The following is a 23155-nucleotide window of genomic DNA, read 5'->3' as shown; positions in this document are numbered from 1 at the left end:
CTGTTTGACAATTTCTCTGCCCTCTGATTTCAGACCTCCTGTGCATCATTTTGATGACACTGTTCCACCATTGGTTGTGGGGCAGCAGGAATGAAGTGATTTGGAAGATTTCTCGCAGTGAGCTGAACACCTGCTCTGAATATTTTTCTTCTGTCTATAATACAGTTCCAAAACCTGGGTTATATTTAGCAGAATTCTCTAAGTGGGCTGGAGTTTTGTGCTGGGACAATAAGCATAGGCTGTTCAGGAGTTATTTAACCAGGGACAATCTGTCTCAGCACAATACTAATGTGTTGTGCACTTCAGCTACTATAGAGAGCATACTTGTGCTGGCTGTGGCCAGGGTAGGGTTCATTTTCTTCCCAGGAGCTCTGTTTTGGATTTGTGCTGAACACAGGGCTGATAACATAGAGATGTTTTTGTTATTGTTGAGCAGGGCTTGCACAGAGCTGAGGCCTTTTCTGCTTTCCATGCTGCCGTGCCTGGCAGGGAATTTGGGTGTGCATGGGATGTTGGGAGGAGACACAGCTGGGACAGGAGACACAGCTGGGACTGGTGCCCCAGCTGACCAAAGGGATGTTCCAGCCCATAGGAGATCCTCCTCAGGATATAAACTGGGGGAAGGAGGAGGACAGTGGGGGGACACTTGCAGTGAAGGCATTTGTGTCCCCAAGTCCCTGGCACCTGTGATGGGCCCTGCTCTCCTGGGGATGACTGAACACCTGCCTGCCCATGGGAAATGGTGAATGAATTCCCTGTCTTGCTTTGCCTGTGTGTTTGTCTTTTGCTTTCCCTGTTAAACTCTCTCTATCTCAATCCACGAGTTCTCCAGCTTTTACCCTTCCCATTCTCTCCCTGGCCCTGCTGGTGGGGCAGTGAGTGAGCAGCTTGGGGGGCCTGGCTCCTGGCTGGGGTTAAACCTTGGCAATACTGTTAAGAAACCTGCATGTGAAAGAAAATGGCTTTTCTACTTTTTGTGTTTTTACTTGGCACCAAAGGGGTTAGCAAAGTCCAAGAACATAGCACAGCTGATTTGCTGTTGCTCCTTCTGGGGTACAGGTGCTGTCATTTGCTGGGTTCTTTCAGTGCAGTATTGCTTGAATACATGTGGCACTCCATGAGAAATGAGTAGTGGTACTCAAAAAATGATCAGGGGGTGGGGAGGGCTTCTTTTTTTGTAGGAAACTGTGAAGTTCTTGGAGATGTCAACATCTTTGGGATCAGTGCCCTGCTTTAATTGATAAAATGTGTGTGCTGTCTTGGAGGGGGTATCAAGTTGGAAAGGGATGTATCCTATGAAAAACATTATAGCAATGTCTGCTTTACTTGAAAGGAGGCCTTTCTAGTGCATGTGATTCTGAATGGAGAGAGGACCCATCCATTTCACCATGATCATCTCATTCCACACAAGCACAAATCCTGTTGTGATCAAAGGCAGGGAATAGGATAAAATCCCTTCCTTCTCTGTGAATCAGTCCAGGGCAGTGGCCTGCACTGTAGCTGTGGCATTGCAGCTGATTTCTTTTCAGCTACTGGGATTGAAATTTTTTTTTGCCTTCTTATGGAATGCATCTGAACATTTCCAAGCATATTTCCAGAGAAAATGCATATTTGGAAAGGAAATTTAACATGAAAATAGATGTCAGCAGCTGAATTTAAATTTTGTGTATTTTGCAGGCTAATAAGTGATACAGTGCACGGCAAACAATTACAGTTCCTAATTGTCTGTAAACAGGACTAATATTTTGTTTCTTGCTTCATATGATTGTTGTGAAGCTGCATATCTGAAAAGAATATTGAGTTCCTAAATGCATATTTTTGTTAAGTGTATACTTCATTTTTCATAAAAATGGGTGCTAAAATAATAATTAAGTAGAAGAATTGTCTTGCAAAAAGCAAGGAAAATGTGAAAGGGAGGTGCTCTGATATTGTAAAAAAAAAACCAAAATGACAAACAGGGATATAAGTAGTTTGGGAATTAAGGTAAAGCTTCTCTTCATGGGAATTGATTCTTTCTCCTTGTTCTGCCCTCATCACTCCTGCTGTACCTGAAATCTGTTCAGGTGTTGTATTTGAAACTCTGTGGGTCACAGGGCAGCAGCTCACCCACTGGGACCTGTGCAGTCAAAAGCTGCCTTGCTGGTACAACATCAAACAGCTCTTAAAAAAGCACAAGCTACCGGGGCTGGTGTTTATCTTGGGAAATTCAGCTTCCTCCCATCCCTCGTCAGTCTTCACCTTTTTGTTTGAGTATTATTTGCTGCTGAGTGTTCTCATTTCCAAACTACTTGGAACATGAGTCTCCATAGAGCGAATTATTTAGAATTTGGTAAATTCTAAACCTGCCAGCAGCTTTTTAGATGCAAATCAGAGGGGAATTTATGTTCATTTGGTTAGGACTCCTGTAACAGAATGTGACAGCAGTCCTGGCAACAGAAAATCACAATGACTGTGAGTTTCCTGAGAAATGAGAAATCCACGGCAGTGCCTGCTTTCCCAGAGTCCAACTAGAACTTTAGTGCAAATCTACTAGGAGAGAGGATCCCATGGCAGAAGTCCCAGTGGTGTGGCACCAGTGCCAGCGCTGCTCAGGCCCTGCAGAGCCCTGCAGGGAGGCACCAGGTGCACTGTCAGTGTTACCTGCTCTGCCTCTGGGGCGCGTGTGTACACAGGACTGGAGCTGGACAGTGGTGGCTGATATCTGGGATCTCGTGCTCATAGAAACAAACAGACCAGAGAGAATAAGAAAAGCATTATGTACTGAAACAAGATTCTTTATTTCAGTGCAGTACAAAGAAATGGGAGTTACTTTGCTTTGAATGAAAATACCGAACCTAAAAAAATGGAGCAGATAAAATACGTTTGTGTAGTACTAGGAATCGTTGGATATCAAAGCAGTGAAAAATGATCTCTGTGATGCTGCAGCATTAAAATCAGTATTTACATATCTTTAAATTAATGAATTACTACCTTGATTTATGCAATATCATTGGTAACTTAGTTTCCAGCAGTATATTACCACTGACAATGCTGTCTTAGCCATCAGTCTTTCAGCCAGTGATTTCCTTACATTTAAAATGCATTGGTACAGAAGCAGCGCTCTGTTCTGAGCCAGCTCTCCAAAGCATCAGCAAAATTGGTCTCTTCTCTTTTTTCTTCCAAACAAATAAATTTGATCAATTTTGTTAATTGCATTGAACTTTGGTTTTGAAATAGTAATGCTGTAAACAGTGGGCCCAGTTCACAATCAAGTAACATGAATTATTTGTATTAAGGTCATGAGTATGAACTTTAAGTGTTGTTTAAAGAAAAAAAAAGATTGCTACATTATCATCCTGCAGCACCAAAGACAGTGGCTGCTCAGGATTGGATTTTTTCGATTACAGCTTGCATCAGGACAGGTCATCTGTTTTCCTAGTAAATGAAGATTTACATTTTCAAATGTACAAAAGCATGCCAACACAGTGGCTCTCAGCAGACTCAATGGCCTCATTTATGGATTCAGGGATAATGCTGTATTTTTTTTTTTAATAAATAAACATTAAGTACACAGGTATTGCTGTGAACCAAGCCCATTGTCTAAAGGAAGCACATTTCTTGCCAAATTAAGTCTTTACATAAGAACGTGTTTTTATAATGGATTTGAATAGCTGCTGTGCAAGTTATTAAAATCATGTGTCTTTCAGCTTGCACTTTGTACCAACACAAAAGGGTGAATAAACATGCAGTAAAATGTAGCATTGTTTAGAAAATAATGTGTAAAAAAACCATTCAGTATCTTATATTAAAGCATTTACACTGCATAGGCATTCATATAAGGATATAGTATAATAAAACTTATCAAATATACAAGCATGCAGCAGTTGCCTTATATTCACAGTTCTAGAAATGACCACACATTGATTTCCTCAAATATAAATCGGATTATCCAAAATAGATTTTGCAGCCACTCTCCTTTGCAGTGGCAAACTATGTTCTCATGTGCATTGCAGAGACTGACCTATATAACAGGCCTAAGCTATGCTGCTGTATTGTACACATCTGTGATAAATACTGTGGTTTGGAATAGGAAGGATAATGAGAAGTGATCCCTACTTCTCATAGCTGAACTTGGAGACTACACAGTGCTTGAATTGAACAAAAGATATACACATATTAATTGTATTCTCCTTAGAGAGTAATGCTGTAACCTTGCCACATATCTAGCTACTGCATAAGCTGGCCATGCAGTTTTCAAAATAAGTTTAGACAGATTTTTCTATTTGATATTTATTCCATCAGAAGAGGTATAGTAGGAAACATATAGTACACACCCTTTTTGCTCTGCAAACTCTGCGCAGGACTCCTGATACTTTTAGATTGTGTTGGGGAATAAAATGCAGTGCCAAAGTCACACACAGAGATTTAAAATACCTTTGCAGAGAGCTGATATTTTTCATTTGCTCTTTTGAATGTAGTGGTGTTGTATATGATGGTGAGCTTGGACCATCTTCACTGTCACAAGATGACAAGTACCCAGGTTAGACCCCTCTGTGGCCAAATGCCACCTGGAGGATAAAGGTGAGGTCACGTGGCTTGGAGTTGTCTGTGGTTTTGACTCGCTTGTTATTGCCTAGCTTGGCAGGTTAACCTGGAGAGTGACTCCAGGCCAACAGCAAACAGAATACCTGGAGGCAAGGCTTGTGTTAGTTGTGCAAGGTTTGCAAAATTGAGCTCTAGATCCTGATACAGGTTTTGGGTGTGCCAAGGTGAAATCGGACTGAGGAGTATGACTTTAGACCCTTTCCCTGTCCAGGTATTCCCTGCATTCTGCTTTTGCCCTGACTTCCCTTGTCTTCATACATAGTAATTTGTGTGTCTTTAAACAGTGTGTGCATGCACTTCCTCCTTCTGAGCACTTCAGGTAAAGCTAGTGAAGTAACCTTGTAGGATGTTAGAGCACCAACAATGCAAGTTGCAGGGATTCATCCTTGCAGACAAAGCAGCAGCAAGGGATTCAGAAACAGAGTTCAGGAAATAGCTTGAAAAGGAAAAAGATGAGGCAGAGATGGTGGAAACATTTGCTAATTTGCAAAGTGGAGTGTGGAAAGGGAAGAAAAGTAGGGCAGTGATTGCTGTTCTCTCTATTAAAAAGAAAAAAAAAAAAAAGTATAATCCTCTCTGGAATGTTTCATTCAGAGAGAAATACTGCCCTTTGTTTTTTTTTTAAAAAGTGAGCTTTGGCCCACATGCAGTGTGGGAATGACAAGGTGAGCAGATGGCTTTAGTGTGTGCTATCAGAAATGGTGACACTGATGTCCCTCTGTGCTGCAGCCAGGAGTCCACTTTGGTAACTCATTATTCTGAGTCTCTTTGTGTGCATATTTGCATTTTCTAGTAAAGGATATGTGGCCCTTTCCAGACAGCTGTACTATTTCCTTCAGCCTTATTTAAGAGTAGGACAGCAGTGGAACAAGTAATTGTGCTAGAGATGTTCCAAGCTCTTCTAGCAAAGATACTGATTTTTCCTTTGAGGACATGTCTCTGAGTCTGTGTGTGAGGAGCCTCAAGTCTGTATTTGGAATCTGATACAAGGACATTTGGAATCTGAGCTGGATGGGGACACTTGAATGCTTTTATTGTATCAACCAGCACTTGGAAAATGGGCTTGCAGCTTTTTTGTGGTTGGCTTACTTGCTGCCACAGATGTTGCTTTTCTGCCTTTCTCCAGGCATATTCAGTAAGATCTCTGTGGTGACGTCTGAAGACACAAATGCTAAGAGAAGTGACTGGTTTTCAATGATTATTTGGCAGTCAGATCTGTATAAATATACACATAATCCCATTTTTTAGCCTATCTTTTAAGCTGTATACATTGAGAAATGGACATAACACTTTGAATGCTGAAACCTTTGTACAGCACATCAAAGCAGTTCTCTGATTCTTCACTGCATCTCTGCATACTGAGAGCAGCAGTTCAGATGTGGGGACTGTCCATAAAAGTAAGAGTTTTGGTTTATAAATTCCAGTCCCATTAATCTAAGGTACTGCATTAGCCTTTTGTTTGCCTTCCCAAGTCTCATTTTTTGGCAAAAATGAGAATGCCTTGTGGTTTTGATCCTGATTTCTTATGTATTTTAATATTTGTACTAGGTTCTTTGGATTCCTCACTGAACCTGCACTTCATTTTTCCTTTTCACAGGGAAAATTCTTACAGCCTAGTTTAGAAATGTCTTTGAAGAATCTGGAGATTGTTAAAAGCAGATGTCACAACTGTCTTGAGCATAGGGAGAAGGAGGAAACAGAGTTTTCCTGAGAAGTCTGACAGCTTGCCACAAAGAAATTGGTACAAAAGCTGTAGAGATGCACCATCTTGTGAGAATTAATAGAAGTCAGATGCGCAAGATCTTTGCTTCTTTTAGAAACCTTAGCAGCTCTATTTCTAGTAGCAACCTGGCTTACTCCCTCAGAAGAGGGAATGTTACCTGCTTCTTCCACCTCTCTTACATAGTGAAGAAATTAGTTCAATTCATAGAGATGAGGGACATTTGGCCTCTCACCTTTTCATGCTGAAGTTGGCCACACATTTCAGTCACTGCAAATCTGGCTGTGTGGAAAAGAGTGGTTCATTCTAGAATAAAGCAAATTCACCAGAAGAGGTATTTATATCATCAGAAGAACCTCTACCTCATTCAAAGCTGGCCAAGCATTCTCCCCACCCCCACCATCCATCTCTTTTTCCAGATTTGGCATATGTGTCTTTCCAGGTCAAGAATTACGTGAGGCACCTGGAATTATGTGCTTGGCCTTCTTTATTATACTTCTAGTATCTCATTAGATGAGGGATCTGTCAAAGGGCAAGAACATGTTGAGCAGCCAGCAGTTTTCAGAAACAGCAGGTGACTAAAAATACTTCATTTTCTTTTCTACTTGAGCCATGACAAATGTCAGCCTGGAGTGGGTTGCTGAAGAAGTAGGAGACAATAAAAGGACAAGTTAGATGAGAGGAAGTCCTCTGACCTTTAGAAAGAAACAGCTTTGGTGTTCTTTGTTTGCTTCCAGAAGCATCCTGCTTTTTTGTCAAGTTTCAAGTAAAACACTGAATATAGGTACAGTGTCACTTGAAGAAATACAAATAAGGAATACTTGCAGAGTAATTTAAAGAGATTATTGTGAAGTAATTGAACATTGAGATCTGCTAGATTGAGATCCACTAGAAAATACTTGTTAGCAGGTCAGTCAGCAAAAAGTTGGTCTACATACTTCCATTTGAAGAGCTTCTCATTTTACATTTTTTATGCTGTTTTGCTTAGACACTACATATAACAGTACATGCCTTTAATCTTTAACAGAAACCTTCCTTCCCCATTAAAACCGCCATCAAGTCCCTAAAAGTTACATTTGAAAATCATTCTAGCTTCTAGGTGACTTATAAACTTTATACAGTTAGCTCTTCTGGGAGGATTCCTTTACCTCATTTGAGTGTGTCAAGTTGGATTGCTTGATACTTGTGCTTAGTTTTCACCAGTTTATCAGCAGTTCAGAATGGTATCTGTCTGATGACTGTATTTGTACATTGAGAGAACAAACAAATCACAAGCAAATGCCGCGTGTGATGTGAAATTTGCAGGCGCGTGCTATGCTGTCAATTTTTGCTTGTATTACACTAGAAACTTCTAATGTCCAAGGAGGAGTCCCATTTTAAATAGTGCTTTACTACTTGGTACCTGCTGGACAGAAATCAATGGACTTTTATTCATGTTGATTTCTTTCTGCTAAGCATAAGTTTGTAGTTCTTAAAGGTCCTTTCCTCATTCTGAAAACAACCATGGGAGTTCACTCGTATAAAGATGAGCAAGGAGGATGCATAAGAAACACAGGATTTTGCCGAGAAAGGAACAAAATAAAAATGCAGTCCAGAGCTTTTATGTCAGCATCCAGTCCATTAACTCGATCCAAGTTAGTTTTCCTCTGGCTCTTTTTGCCCCGTCCTCTCTACTCTTACTACATTTTATGCTGTTACAAGAGGGATGGATTTTACTGCATGAGAGTCAATGTCCACCATGTGTTCATGCAGCACCACTGTGATACATGTCATTCATATTGTTCATGGTTGTGGCCATGCAGCATGAATTAGCACAAAATCATCCTCTGGAATGCTGCAGTTGACAGCTATTTTTATTATATTCTGTATTATAGTCTGCAGCCTGAATTGGCCATCAACCTTCTTCCTGTTCTTAAAGGCAGATTGATCATGGTTATTTTACAGGGTTAAAAAGTTATTGAGTCTTCCTGTAAAATTGCAGTGTAGAATTTGTTGTGAACAAAATAGAGCTGACTACATTACTATAGCAGAATAACTTGCAGCCAGAATTGAATTATATTATTAAAATCTATTTTTAACAAAGTTTTCAGAAATAGGCTGCCGTAGCTTGATTTTTGTCCTACATGTTTTTGAACTGTAGGGAAAACCTGACATTAGCATGTTAATGCAGTTTGTATCGTATGGATATATAATACAAATGTGTTTTCATGAAAACCCACTTGACATTACTGTGTTGAACCACTCAATACAGCTGGATTATTTTCAGATTCTCTGTAAATTCCTGATGGCAAGGTAATTCAAATAAACAATTCTCACAGACTTTCTTGGAAGCCCATGCAGGATTAATCTAAACAGGAGGTACAACAGAAAGCTCCACTTTATTATAGGACCAGAGTTTATCCATTGACTTCAGCACCCTTCAGAGTGTAAAGCACATGAGTTCTTCTTTTCTTGTCTAAACTATTTTGAATGAGGTCTCTTTACATGCTAGTTTGGCAAGCTTCTAAGGCATTTGTGCAAAGTGATGATCCAAGAGCAACCTGATTCAATACTGAGAAATTCATAAATAACATCCAGCAGTAATTAAAGTGAAAAACTACAGCTAAGAAAATCAATCTCCTACAGTATCAGTTGAGCTGCTATACCTTGCAGTGGAGCAGTGTTAGAAGTGGTACCTTCAACTTGGGAGGCATCATTGTGAATTTTAAACACACCAAGGATTCATTCTGGTTTCTTTACATAGATTTCATTGGAATAATGATGACTGAAAAACCATGAATATATGATAGCTGTAGGTAGAGAAAGGGTAAGAGTGGAAGAAAAACACAGCACCAGAAATTACCATCTGGAAACATACTAAACATTTAGTCAGTATATTTGTATTAAAATAAAGAGTTAATTTTGAAGACCAGAAAGTTTGAAGATAACTTAGTGCACTCTATAAGGCCATTCTCAGGAGTCAAGTGTATAATCATCTAAGACAGGGACATTTAGAACTTCAGATTGAAAAACTGGAAGAGCCAACTGATGTTTTTACCATCTTGATGAGAGTGCATTCTCATCACTCTTTCCAGTAAGTACATGCTAAACTCACAAAAAACCCCTATACATTTTCTGGACTTTTTCTTAGATTAGGGTTAACTTGAAGGTAACAGAACTTAATTTTTCAGTTTTTATGTGTGTGAATCTCAACAAAGTAGTAGAATTTAGGTAGCTGGTAGTATAGCAAATAATGGGGAGGTCTTAAAAACAAAAATAGCATTTGGAGGCTTTTCTACTTGTTTCTCAAGCTCTCTTCTAAACCACCAGCACAGCCTGAATTTACTGGGAGGAATACCTGGTCCTACATAGGGTAAAACCTCAATCTGTTAGGGTACAGCTATAGTCATTGTGCCATAGCACATAATCCTTGCCTTTCTGGTCTTCAAACAAGAGGTGAGAGTAGTTGTGGATCCTAGTTCATGCTTCAGGTAGAAAAAGTAGCTGGCCCAAAACAACTTGAGACTTAACATGCAAGATCTGGAAAGCCACTGTGTCATATTTGGACTTCAAGCTGTGCTTACAGGAATTTCTGTGATTATGGTTTTCATAGCAGCCACATACTGGGAGAATTCAGATTTTATAGCTTGGCAAGCCAGAATAATTCAACTGTGTTGTAGATGATTGGATAAAGAAGCCAGGAGTAAATTATGAAATTTAGTTCTTTAACTGGGATTGGGTAAAAATGCTCCAGTTTAGATGTGCTTGTGGTTTGGACCAACATCTTGCAGTCAGTTTTTGTCTTTTTGTGGCTCTAGTTTTAGGTACTAAACTGTAAACATCACAATGTCTTCTTGCTTAGGAAGTTTGCTCTATGCCTCAGTACTAGACACAGGATCTTTAGCAGGACTTCAGGTGAGGAACAGTTAAACAAAAGCTTGTATGAGTAAGGCACTAGTAAATGTTTGCAGCAAACAACAATTGCAGTCTATATTCTTTAAGAATAAAACTGTTCTGTTTAGGAAATTGCCTTTAATATGACAGAGTTACCAATACCTGTTAGAAGGGCCTAGAGAAAGTGCATCTTTTGGGTTATGCCTGTGAGAACCCCCTGAATTTAACCCCCTGTTAAATTAGGAAATAGCCTGTGCAGTGGTGATACTCAGGAGATTGGAAGCAAAACAAAACTAGTTTAGATTCTGATCCCTGCTAAACTAGTGTGAAATCACTGTAATGGATTTGCTTCCATTTATTACAGTGGCAGAAGGATCTGAAGCCAAAACTGAGGCAGTTTTAGCAAATCTAGTTAAACAGCAACAGTGCTGCCTAGGCCAAAGAATTGGCAATAATCCCCTTATATGGTTTCAAAAAATAATCTGGTATTTTAAATTTCCTATTAGCTGAAGTTTAAGGATGCACTTTGTCTTTTGGCTAATGTAATAGGTCAAGGCCTTATGTACTACTTTGGAGCTGACGCCATTCTAAACAGTTATTACAGTATTGATCCATTCTTTATACCAAATGAAATTTAAGTCTGCCATTCTATTTTTAGGATGGCTGGCCAGTATTTTGCATTGAAAGTTGTTCAAAACCACCCAAATTCTTCCATTCATAAAACCAAAACATACTGCCACTTTTAAAAAATACTTTTATGTATCTGCTCTTTGAGGGGGGTCATTGAAGCACCAAGAATCTGTTTATCTAGCCAATATGAAAATATTTGCAAACTAACAGATCTTGTTAGTAGTCATGATCTGCATTTTCCTAGGATCTGTGCAGTAAAGCCATTTTAGCAATCATTTGTTATACTAAAGCAGTCAATGGTCAGTCTGATTTCATCAATAAATCCTGCTTTGTAAACAGCTTGGCTTTATCGTCTGACAAATTTGTGTTCCACTCAGATCCTCCTTTTTTTTATACAAGATGTCATTTAAAAACTTAACACATTTGCAGTATCCATAATGCAGGAGGAGGGAAAATCTACATTGGTTGATTACTGTGTATTATTGCCATTAGGTGCTACAATTAACAACTCCAGGCAGTGGGGGTTTTTGTTTGCATGAATTATTTTGTGGTTTATGTAAGGTCATGGTATTAAGGTTATCTCAAACTTTAAGATCATCTATCCATAGGGACCTCAGAAACTGTACAATTATCTCAACCAGCTTTTAAAAATGTGGTGGGCTTTTTGTTTGTTCATTTTGTGGGTTTTTGACTCACAAGACTAAAGTTATTGGTGGTACAACTCAGCTGAAATTTTCATCAGTAATTAATCTGGACTAATATTAATTTCTTAAACAAAACAAAAAATCCACAACAAGTAAGTTAAGTTCTGGGAATCTCTCCCATACATGCTGTACGTACTCTAAATTATATACACATGGAAGAAAATCCAGAAATTTCTCCTCACAAAGATCTTTCCTCGTAGCAACACAGGAAACCTTTTTCTTTTAAAACACTTGTTTCTTATCAGTGTGTCAGATAATATGCTTTTCTATGTGTCTGTGAGACTAATACATGCCATGTGTTTATCTGAATATCAGAAAATGTTATTGACGATTGGAGTTGTGCAAAATATTTTCTGTAAAAGTTGACAATCTTAAAAGTTTTCTTTGATTTATCATTATTTTCAGTAAGATGATGTAAATCTTTGCAATTCCAAAATAAACAAAAATCTTTGTCAAAAGTGTGCCTTTTGAGGTCATAATTAGTCTTGTGGGGTATCTCTAGCTGACAATTTGAAGTCGTGCATATGTTAATTTATTAGAATTCCCTAAGTTGTGTTCACTATGAAATAAATTTGAATTTTTTTTACCTTATAAGTGTAAGCTATGTTTTGAATGTCAAGGTGAGGGTTTAACTTCTTCATAAGATTAAACTAATACATTCTATGTGGTTGGTTTTTTTTTCTCTTTTTGCCCTCTGCTTTTGAAGTGTGCCTTCAGGAGATGAGAAGAAAAGTCATCATTTTGGAAAAGGTTCTGTGAATATTTAACAAAACACAGAATGCAGTTTGCTTTCATGGCTGTGTTTCTTCAATGGAAGCAGAGGCATAGTAGTGAAACATTTTTATTATGAAACTATGCTATTACATCTCTGATTGGAGAAAAATTTGTTGTCAAACATTTGTGTGTATTTCTTCAAAGAGCAAATTCATACTTTTATAGAACAGTTGCTTCTTGGTGCAACTTGGTTGTGATTGTAGAGGCACACTTTTGACACCAACTAAAAGTAAACTAAAACTGTGGTCTAAATGAAGGCATCACTTTCTGTCCATGCAGGTGTATTTACCTATATGGATGACATTTTAACAAAAAAATGTCACTTCACAATTTTTATTTCTTTTTAAAGTAGAAATTAGGAAAGCAAATTCTTCAGGTGTAAAAATCAACAACATTACTGTATAATCATTTTACCACAATTATTGCATGATTTTGCACCCTTGGCCTTTCTAAAAAGCAGTATTTGATTTTGAGATGTGCATTGGTTTAGTAATGAGTCATCATGTATCTGCTGACTCACACATGATAAATCTTTAATGTGTGGAAGAAATTTACTTCAGATTACAAAAACATGAAAAAAAATCAGTTCTAGGTTTTAGCTATTAACCCAGAGATTTTCACTGTTAGGTGAAATGCATGTAATTGGAAATAACTGTTCTGTTGAAAGGAATCCACAGTACTTTGATAAAAAATCTGAGAGGCTTTAGGGAATATGACAAACTTCATGAGGCCAACTCCAACCCCTCAAAAATTTCTCATACTGTTAGGAGATGAAAGAATTACCAGTCTTGTAACTCCAATGTATTTTAAGGCTAGTTAGAAGACATGGAATAGTGATACTCAAAGTAAATGCTCAAAACCAGTAAGTATTTTTATGAGAGGGTAGTTATTTGAAGGGAATTATTTATATGGGTGAAACTTTGCTAACTCCTTTACATTTTCTATTACAGTACACCTACCATCTATCTGCAAGTCAATAATAACTGATCTTAGAATGCCATTTCATAGCTTGAATCTTCATTTTGCCCCAAGGTTTGCTCTAGCCAGGTTGGCAATTGGGGAAAATCCTAAAACAGAAACATTGACACATGCTGATAAATTCAAATGTGGAACATTAAAATTTACATGGAAGCGGAAATGACATTCAGTGTCAGAAATAACAAATTTGAAAGTCTTAAATAATCCATATAGAGAATATAGGTTAGACAGATTTAATATAAGTGTGCTTTTTCCTAAAAACACCCCCCCAAACCAAACTTCTTTTTTTTTTTTGCTTTTTCTTTAAGTCTTTTGTCTGTAAATATGAAAGAAGGCTACACCCCAACATAATTCTTCGTTGCCATACTAAACGGTAAAATAGTCTTTCTAATTCACATTGCTCATGGAAGTCTTATTTGAAGTTCCTTTATTGAGTTTGTGGTTAAAGCAGTTTGGGATTTTTGTTGGTTGTAAACTTTTGGCATAATGTGAATACCAGTCCCTTTCAAAAACCGCCTTGAGTTGCTTAATGATGCTTGTGCTGTTCCCCGCGTCTGCTTGGTTGATAACAAGGCCAGCTCCGGCATTCTGCGTAAAAGCATTTCCTACCCAATCAAAATTACCTGCAAGCAAAGGCAGGAATAAACAGTGAGTTTCTAACATTAAAAAAAGAGCCAAATAAAAATCCAATCTCCCCAAAGGCAATCCAGAATGAAACACTACCATTTTCCCCAGTGCAGAGACGGAAAAAAAGCTCCGATACATACCATGTGTAGTGAAGATTGCTTCTGGAAGTTTTAACAGTTCTAAGTCTTCAGAAGTGAAAACAGGTTCTTCTATTTACTCAAAACCAATTTGCTCTTCTTTTTACATCTATTACATTATTACTGCATTTACTTTCCTTACTGGCCTTTTCAGTGCTAAAAATGAATATTTTTTTTCCTGTACAAACAATTCAGAGTTCCAAACCAGTAGATATTTTAAAACTTACCTGTTGACAGATACTATTTGAGGAAAGAAAAATCGATTTTACTGGTTTATGCCAGTTATTACAATCTTTGTGGAAATCTAAAGTAACAAATAAGCACTTTGAATCCTGGGGATAGCAGGGCAAAAAGGTTAATTGGACTAATGGAAAACAGGTAAATCAAGTGCTTCAGCTACTTTTTTTTATTGCAGTAAAACTGTAAGTATTTTAAATTATACACTTAAAACACATGCAGAATTTTGGACAAACAAGGCTGTTACTTCAGCAGGAAACATTAAGAATTTTAAAGTTATCAGGGATGATAAATTGAAACCTCATCACAAGGGACAATTTTTGCTATGCTTTCAAGTAAAAAAAAACAAACAACCTTTTGTGAGGTGCCACACAGCACTTTTACTTAAATACACTTTTAACCCAAAATACCAGTTAGATACATACCTAATGTTAGGAGGGTGTCTGAAATAGCATTATAGTAAATGGAGTAAGGCTTTGGATGATGAGGATGAAGAGGATCTGTACAGTATTTGTCAAGATTGACCATAGCTTTACTAATAACATGGGAAAAGGAGAACATTCCACCTTCATTGGATTGCAGAACAAGAGAATGTGATAATAATTATACCTGCTTCATAAATTGTGTTATATTTGTGTTTTCAGTCTGTTTTAATATACTGAAAGCAGAATGTTGGTCTTGAGAAACTGATTCAGAGGGGAAAAACGGTTTTAAATGAGCAAAGTCTCAAAGTTCAGTCACCAGCCAGGTTCCCAAAGAAATTAACTATTATCTTCACTTAAGGAACATATCAGCTGTAGATTGCTCATCTACAAAAGGTTGTTATTTCAGGATACAAGCTAGAATTTCTTGAGATGTGGTTACTTACCAATATAGGCAGCTCCATCAGTCACCATGTATTTGTTACGATTCAATTTGGGAAGGGAAGTGTTCTTCTGTTCTTTAAGGAAGCAGGCACTCTCTTCCTCAAGGTCAAAGAATTTCTGCCATAAAACAGAAGGAAGCACAGGTTAATGAGAATTGCTCCATAAGAGACAGAAAAAATACAGTCTGTTCCCTAATCTTTATTGAAAATTAGTTGGTATTACAGAAGAGCCTTGAGTGTTTATTGCCAAGCATTAACTTTAATAAAATGCTGCACATTGTATTTCTAATTCAATTCTCATAGTTTGTGATACTCCTGTCTTGGCATTCTGAACTATACAAAGTATATGGCTACTGCATGCTAAAAGCAATACAGTGCCAGGTGGAAAAGGCTATAAAATGAAAAAAAAACCCCCAACATCTTTCTGTTCTCCATAGTGAGAGCCAGGAACTTTTCTTTAACTCATGTCCTCATTTTTCAAGGGACACTGGGGTTTGAAGTCTGCTTCAGGATTGGGATCAGCAGACACAACAACAGCTGAATTAATACCTCTGCAATCACACATTGTATGTGTGATTTCCAACAGGAAACAGCATTTCAGAAATTTAGAAGCTTCTCAGGATTGAATTTGGTATAAAAGATCAAATTTTCTAGGCAACAGGAGGAAAATGTTTTACCCTGGAGAGTGAAGTATGAGCAAGACTTATTTATTTGCTTATTTATTTATAATTTTAGAGCGATATGCCCTCCTCATCTGATCAGTAACAGACAAAAATGAGCAAGAATACACCTGCACAACTCAAAAATAGATTAATGTAGACAATCAAGAATAACTTAGCTGTAGATAGATGTTCCTTGCCACTCCTTTGTGTTTTCCAGTTGTCTAGAGACAGTTTTGTTCTAGGTCATAACTTCTGCAGGCCCTTTCAAAGCACTCACCTTTCTCTGTTCAGCACTGCACCCAACAGAGCTGGCCCCTTCCTGCTGCTCATTTCAGAGTTGGAGCAGGCATTTGTGCACACAAGATTCATTTACAGGGTAAAGTACACAAAACTTAAGGAATACAGGAATTAAGGTCCCAAGAAGCACAATGGTGAGCTCTTTGCCTTGAGTCTGCCCTTTCTGATTCAAGCTTTAATTTCATGAGCACATGAACAGAGCATAGGACAGAGCTCCCTGCTTCAGCAGCAGTTTGATATGCAGGTTACTGCTTGCCCTTTGGCTGTGTGCTTATAGCCTTTAGTTAGTCCTCAAACAAAGCTTTCTAGGTGCAGGTTCTTCCAGTGATCATGTTCTTCAGAGTACTTGTATTGAGTTTGTGTTCTCAAAACAGTTTCAGTTGAAAACAGTAATTATTAATGCCTCTGTGAATGGGATTTGGAGATGCTGAAAAAGCCAGGTGTAACAGGGTTGCAGCGCCCTAACTCTATACTTGCAGTAAGGCAATACCAAAAGTTGCATTATCCTGGTCAGAAACCAGGAGAAACCAGGAGGAGATTCCCATCCAACAGAAAAATTACATCTGCATCTCCTTCTCTGGGACGACCATTGGCAAACCACTGCACCCTGCAGCAGCAGCCAGCCATTGGCACTCACTGCAAACTTTCAAGCCAAACTGATCTTTCCACAGGAATAAGAAAAAAAACCCAAAAAAACAATCAAGGCAAGGCCTATCACAAGGATCAAAAGGTAAATAAAAAAAAAGAAGTTACTGAGTATGCTTTGTAAGATCCCCAAAAGAACAGGACAACAGGGGGATAGGAGGTCATGTAGTGCAGGTGTTTGTGGCATTTTGGTCAGAACCATACAGAGGTATTGTGACAGCCTAGCAATTTAAGTGTAATTTCAAACAGAATTTGTAACAGGTTTCTCTTAAAATTGCAGTGGTTTTATATATAAACACACAATACATGTCTGCAAGACGGTATTTTTTGTACTGAGGTTAGTTTATGTTTTCTCACCGCCAAAGCAGAACCAAGAGGGAAAAGGAATGTTTGCAATAGTTAAAAGTTAGTTTTTTACTTTTTTAACCTATTCTTTCTCCTCCGTACACACACATAGTTTTGTTTCACTTTGATCCTGGCTATAACAGATGAATACAGAAGAAATGCAGCTTTAAAAAGCAGTTGCTCATCTGACATGCATTTTTAATTAAAAGAGTATTGAGATGGAGCCTATGGCACAGTTTTCAGCCAAAATCAAATTGATACCAGCAAAGTCTGACCCTTGGGCTATTACAAATACCAAGGTTTATTTAAGACAGTGGTTCCATTTCCCAGACTGGGAAATGTGATGCACAGCACAGAGGTAACTGACTTAGTGTTGTATCTTTACAACTCTCTACAGCTGATTTTTTACTGAAAGTTGGTTTTGTCTTTTCTAATTGCAGAGATTGTAGCTGGACTATTCACCTAGAACAGATGTTGAGGAGTTTTTTTCCTTTTATCATTTAGTTCTTGACAAGATAAATTCTGTACAAAAGATTTACCTGCTGTAAATGGATGGCAATGAATATACGTATTAGGTACCACTTGCAAAAAAAATTTTGAATAGGTAAATAGAATTTTGATGATAAATGTGGAAAAAGCTAGAACTTACTTAAAATTGAAGTGGCTTAAACAGAGTCAGCTATGTATGGGGTTTTTTGACTTAAAGCCACACTTTAGGCTGCTTTTTTGCTGAGGAAATTTATAATAACAACATACATTATAACAAAAAGCTCTATTTATAGATATGCATAATGCACTTATTGTGTGTATAAGAAATAGTACTTCTTTTTAGAATTGTTGTCAATTTTCAAAAAGCCAGAAGGATTTATGGGATTATTAATTTAGGAAATCAACATAATCCAGCTGATTATTTAGAACTGTTACCTGAAAAACACAAAACAAAACCAAAAAAAACTCACAAATCCCCCCACCAGGATCCAAGGTGGCTGATTTCCAGTGTGCCTCAATTTCATAAAAGTGAAGTGTGTCACACTGGAAGTAGCAATTACCATACATTCTGTTTTCTAATGCATTTGTATGGTTTTTCTCACTTTCCTTTCTCACTTTTCTCACTGTACTGCATGTCTAATGTGGCCCCAGAGTGGCGTTTCTGGTCTTCACAGTTTTCATTTTGTAGTCTGTATTTAATGTAAAATCTTCATTATTTTTTCCTGTACTTTTCACTTGAATGAAGAAAAAGTAGATGCTTACGCAGCTTAACAGTAAGGTTACGAGAATGCAGATTAAATCACATTTTTGTGCTGTCAGATTGACTCTTATCTCACAGTATAAACATGACCAGTGGCTACAGCTCACTCTGTGGATTTTGCTGTGAGACACCACAGGTGGTGTTTTGCACGGGCTGTCCACCACACTGACTGTCTTTTGGCACCAATGTATTTTTCTGACTTAATTTTGAATTCTGTTACTACTAGCAGTAAATTATGTTCAATATTTTACATTTCCTGATATTTAATTGAATTTAAAGATAACAGAAAAAAATCTCAGTTGTTATATTTTCTTGATTCTTTTTTTTTGGGGGGGGGTAGGGAATATCTTCTATTTTAAAGCAATATAGATTATACTTACAACTTTCAAACTACAGCTTGGAACTTCAGTGCAAATAGCTTTCAGAGATGAAACAAAGTTAAAAGTAAGGGGATCTGTGTCTCTTGAGAAACTGATGAGAAGTCGTACTTTAATACTTCGTAAAACCAATGCTTCTCTTATCTTCCCATCTAAATACGGCCAGTACCTGTGGAGAAAGAAGATAACATTTGCAGAGAACTTTAAAAACTTTAAAACATTTGGGAGAGCCGCAGGCAGAGGGCGCTGCTGGCCAGTCCAGACATGGCCACCCAGGATCTCCCTGATTTCCCTGGGTCAGGGAACTGGGACACCGCTTCTCTCCCTGGCTGGCATCCCTTGTTTAACCCCTCCGCACTGGGACAGCGCAGGCTGGGGGCTGGAATGCCCTCTGTAATCTCTCCTTGGGAAACAGAGCTGCTGTGCACGGTGCCTGCGTGCTTCAGGAGCAGCAGATGAGATGGTTTGCTTAAGGAGGATGCTATGTGATGAGGATTGCAGGAATTCTGCCAGGAATGGGATGGTGGCTTCCATGGTGCTATCCTCACAATTGGCATTTAGCTCTGTATTCCTGATATTTGGTGGGAGCAGGGCAGGGAAAATTAAGCAAAGAAAAATGCATGTTTTCTACAGTCCAGTAGCATCAAAACACCTGGGCTAATGAAATCCGAGCTCTACCATGCCAGAAAATAACTTAGAAGCACGAACTGGGAACTGGCAAGGCAGATAAGCTGGGGCAGTGCCTCAAACACAAAGCCGTGATGAAGGAAAAACGTTGAAGAATTCACACTGGTGGCTTTCCTGGATGCCCCTAATCCAGTAGAGAGAATAAAGTAAGGAGGAGCACAGGAGATAACATACAACACTGTAGTGGTTCTCCATACTAAAGATGCTTTCCAACATAAAGGAGAAGTAGGAGAGATACATATAGTGAGACTGATGTTCCTACAGCACTGCCCATGATTCTTTCCCTGTGATGGAGGCTGTACATAATGAGTTTATTGAAAAAGCTCTCTCATAGACTTAGAGCAGTTTATGCTTGGTATCAGTAATATGATAATTATTTTTTGAAAAATTTGAACAGAACAGCTCTAAATAGAAAAGAGTACATAACCACATGCTTAGTTTGGCTTAACTGTGTTCAAATAACATGCATAAATGGAATAGCAGGCTTTGCTAGATCCTAAATTCACTGTAAGCATAATCAAGAGTAGGAGGGACCAGTGGATACTTGCCTCCTGAGCAGGATAGTTTTGATGCACTCTGGCTCTAGTGTTGGGCCCATGAATGCTTTTTAATGGTCCATACAAACTGGCTGTTCAAAAAGTATGTGGTTTTGTTTGTTTTAGCACCTCTCAGTTAACCAAACTGTGATATCGTTCACATGTACTCTATTCTGAACTGGGAATTTTCATTTATATGTGCATGCCAGTAAGATAATGACATTTCCCACACTGTATACAAGTCACCACACATTATTTCTCTCCTAACACACACACACACACACACACACACACACACACACACACACACACACACACACACACACACACACACACACTTTGTCATGTTGAATATCTGCATGATACTCATAATATGCCCGTAGTTGTGGTCTCAGAATAGTCAATGTAATAGTGTAAGAAATAGGATTTGTGTATAAGCAGACTGTTATATTCCTGGGTCCCAGTCACGTGCAAATAGTCAGACTAGACAATTTTTGATCTCCTTCAACAGGCAGATCCAAAGCTTAGGACCCAGAACTGGAAATGTCCTCTTAGGTCCCAATTCTGCTCCCATTCAAGTCAATGGCAGGACTCTCACTGATTTCAATAAGAGCAGAATTGGGCCCCAAGAAAAGGTGCACAGTAGTAACTAACCTCCTGTGGGTTCATTTTCCCCAGCACACCCCCCTGGCATTATGGTAACCAGCTGGCCCTGGGCCTGGACACTCACCGTTTGGCGTTGGTGTCGATGACAATGGGCAAGTAGTCCATGACAGCAATGTACACAAACTGCTTGGCATCATCAATAACACTGTAGATAGCTTCAATATCCAGGACTCTGTCCTTGGGGCAGAAGAGTTTAGGTGAGTTCTGTCAAAGGAAAAGTTCAAATATGGTATTAAAAATGATTTATTTTCTCTCCCCCTCAGTCTTCTTGAGATGAAAAGTAGTATCTGTTATTTTAGCAGAGATTATTAACTAATACCTTCAGCTGTCCTGCTAGAATACTCAAAGCTACAAAGGCAAGTTACTTGCTTACTTGGCCCTCAAAAGCTTCACCATTTAGGTGTAACTGTGGGTAAAATGCAAAAGACACAGACTTCAAAACATCCACTGTCATGAAAGAAGCTGTAATTGAAGTTACATTTCAGAGAACTTTATTCCAAAGAGCCCCAGGACTGGTTTCTATTAGATGGAGTGTTCATATGTTCTTGCCACATGAGCCTGATCCTTCACTTGTGAGCAGGAATTGTTTTCTGTCAGTTGCAGGGAGATGCTGCAGTTTTGGAAGAAACTTATCTTTAAAACAAAGCTTCAGGTATGAATTTCCCAGTACAGAGCTGGTACAAGCCCAGATTGCAGCTGCTCTGCTTTCTGTCTGGGGCTGAAGGCAAGGTGAAGCCAGTGGAAATTGCTCATCTGTGTCAGACATGCCCAGGACTTTCTACTCTGCTGCACAAGCAGGGAGAGAAAAGTGAACCCCCCTTTCAAGCTGCTTGCAGGCAACAACTTCATTCCTGGGACAGAGGATGTCATAGGCACTTTAACCCAGCTGGAACAGGTGTTTTCCTGCCACTGTATCACCTCTCACCTAGTTGCTGGGGTTGCAGCTGGCATCCAGATGGGCATCTTTCCTTTAGGGAAAGATCCCAGGGGTTTATTAGTCTTCCTTAATTTCAGTACACTGCCTGTCGCAGTGGTTTCTTATTACTGACTGATGTTCTTAAGGATTTACTACAACTAAGTACAGAAAAGACTAGAAAATTAACCGTAGCAAGATTTCAAGACCAATATTCCAGATCCATTCCTGAACACTGAAAAACCAAAACCTCTTATACTTTATCAGCCAGTCTGAAAGATGAGTTTGTTGCTAAGCAACACTAAGCTATGATTCCCAAGTATAACAAAAACTCCAATGACTGTGTATGGCGCTTGTTTTATATAGCACAAACATTGAAGTAAGTTTTCAAAAAATTAATTTCAACTCAAGAAAAAAGTGTAAAGTGATTTAAATATGGTTAAAATATTAAATATAACTTATTTCAATTATCTGGAACTTTTTGGAGGTTATTGCTCTGAGAAGTTATTCTTAACACTTGTATTATTTTCTTGAACTTTAAAGTTACAGAACAGTTGAAGAAAGAAATTGTCATGCAGTTGTCTTCTTCAGATGCGTTCAATACAAATATTTATTTATATCTGAAAGTGAAAGACTTCCTGAAGATAATTAGGAGAAAAATCTCAGTAAAAACTCTCACTGTAGCACTGTGCTTTGGGACATTCCACTTGTTACTCTGTGGCACAGCTGATCCCTGCCCCGCAGCCATGGACTGGCTTAGGAATGGTCTCCATGTTGTGTAGCACTTGCTGTTCTGATCAAGCACCCACTTGTTCCTCCTCTTCACCTACCAGGAACAGGCCTGTATTCTGGCTGAGAACAGCACCTTTCCATGCCCCTGCTCAGGGTGTGCTGTCCTGAACCCACAGGGAGGCAGCAGCCTGTTTCTGCCCCAGGCAGGACTGCCACAGCATCAGGGGAACTGCCTGGCTCCTGGGAACCTCCTTCTGATCACTAGCTCAGGAACACACAGCAGCATTAACACTCGGTCCACCAAGTCAGTCCCAAGCAACTCCAGGACTGCACTTGAGAAGGGCACGTCAGCCCAAGCGGCTGTGGATACAAATTCAGTCAGTTCTCGGAGTTGGACTTCAGTGATCTGAGCTTCTGGGTACCACTGAGTCCTTCCTTTTGTTTTCTTAAGTGAAGTGCCAAGAGCAGAGGCTTCCATGCCAACAGGAAAGGAAAAAATCATAGAGGAAGAGAACACTCTGCAAACTGAAAAAAAAGGTGGAGTCTCTCTCCATCTGCCTTTGTCTAGGATCCCAGATTCCTTACCCTGAGCCTTAACCAGCTTTCAATTCTGTGTTCACTTCCAGGATCAACTTTCAGCAGGATTTCTCAATTTCTTAAAGATTTCTTAGAAAGGAGTAGCATTTAATTTCACAGTGCATTAGCAAACTGTCCAAAATTCTGTCTCTCATGTGAGCTAGTCCTTAAGATTCTCCAGAATCAATGGAAGTGTCCATTTTTTCAGACCACTATTAACTGTGGCTGTCTTAGGCACTTCCACATTTTCACTCCAAAATAGTTCTCTGTCTGTCCACTGATTGTAAGAGTAGAAACAATCTTGGACAGCAGAATATTGCCTGGTGCCCAGAAGGGGAACC

At 38.8% G+C, this 23155-nt stretch overlaps 1 protein-coding gene across 5 annotated transcripts in view; it reads right to left on the bottom strand.

The window, feature by feature from the left end:
• Positions 1 to 8960: 8960 nt before the first annotated feature.
• The window catches only part of PLD5 (phospholipase D family member 5), a 169903-nt gene continuing 155708 nt past the window's right edge, over positions 8961 to 23155 (bottom strand). For all 5 annotated transcript variants that reach the window (XM_063151942.1, XM_063151945.1, XM_063151943.1 and 2 more), the window contains 4 exons: positions 20658 to 20797; positions 18708 to 18873; positions 15133 to 15247; positions 8961 to 13886 (listed from right to left, as the gene is read on the bottom strand). In XM_063151942.1, the coding sequence (XP_063008012.1) occupies positions 13651 to 13886; positions 15133 to 15247; positions 18708 to 18873; positions 20658 to 20797 (657 nt within the window). In that variant the 3' untranslated portion in view covers positions 8961 to 13650. The remainder of the gene's footprint in view (positions 13887 to 15132; positions 15248 to 18707; positions 18874 to 20657; positions 20798 to 23155) is intronic.

Source organism: Melospiza melodia, chromosome 3 (assembly GCF_035770615.1).
Source record: "Melospiza melodia melodia isolate bMelMel2 chromosome 3, bMelMel2.pri, whole genome shotgun sequence".
Classification (NCBI taxonomy): Eukaryota; Metazoa; Chordata; class Aves; order Passeriformes; family Passerellidae; genus Melospiza; species Melospiza melodia.
Note: the sequence above shows the minus strand (reverse complement) of the source record. Positions and strands in the feature narration are given on the sequence as shown.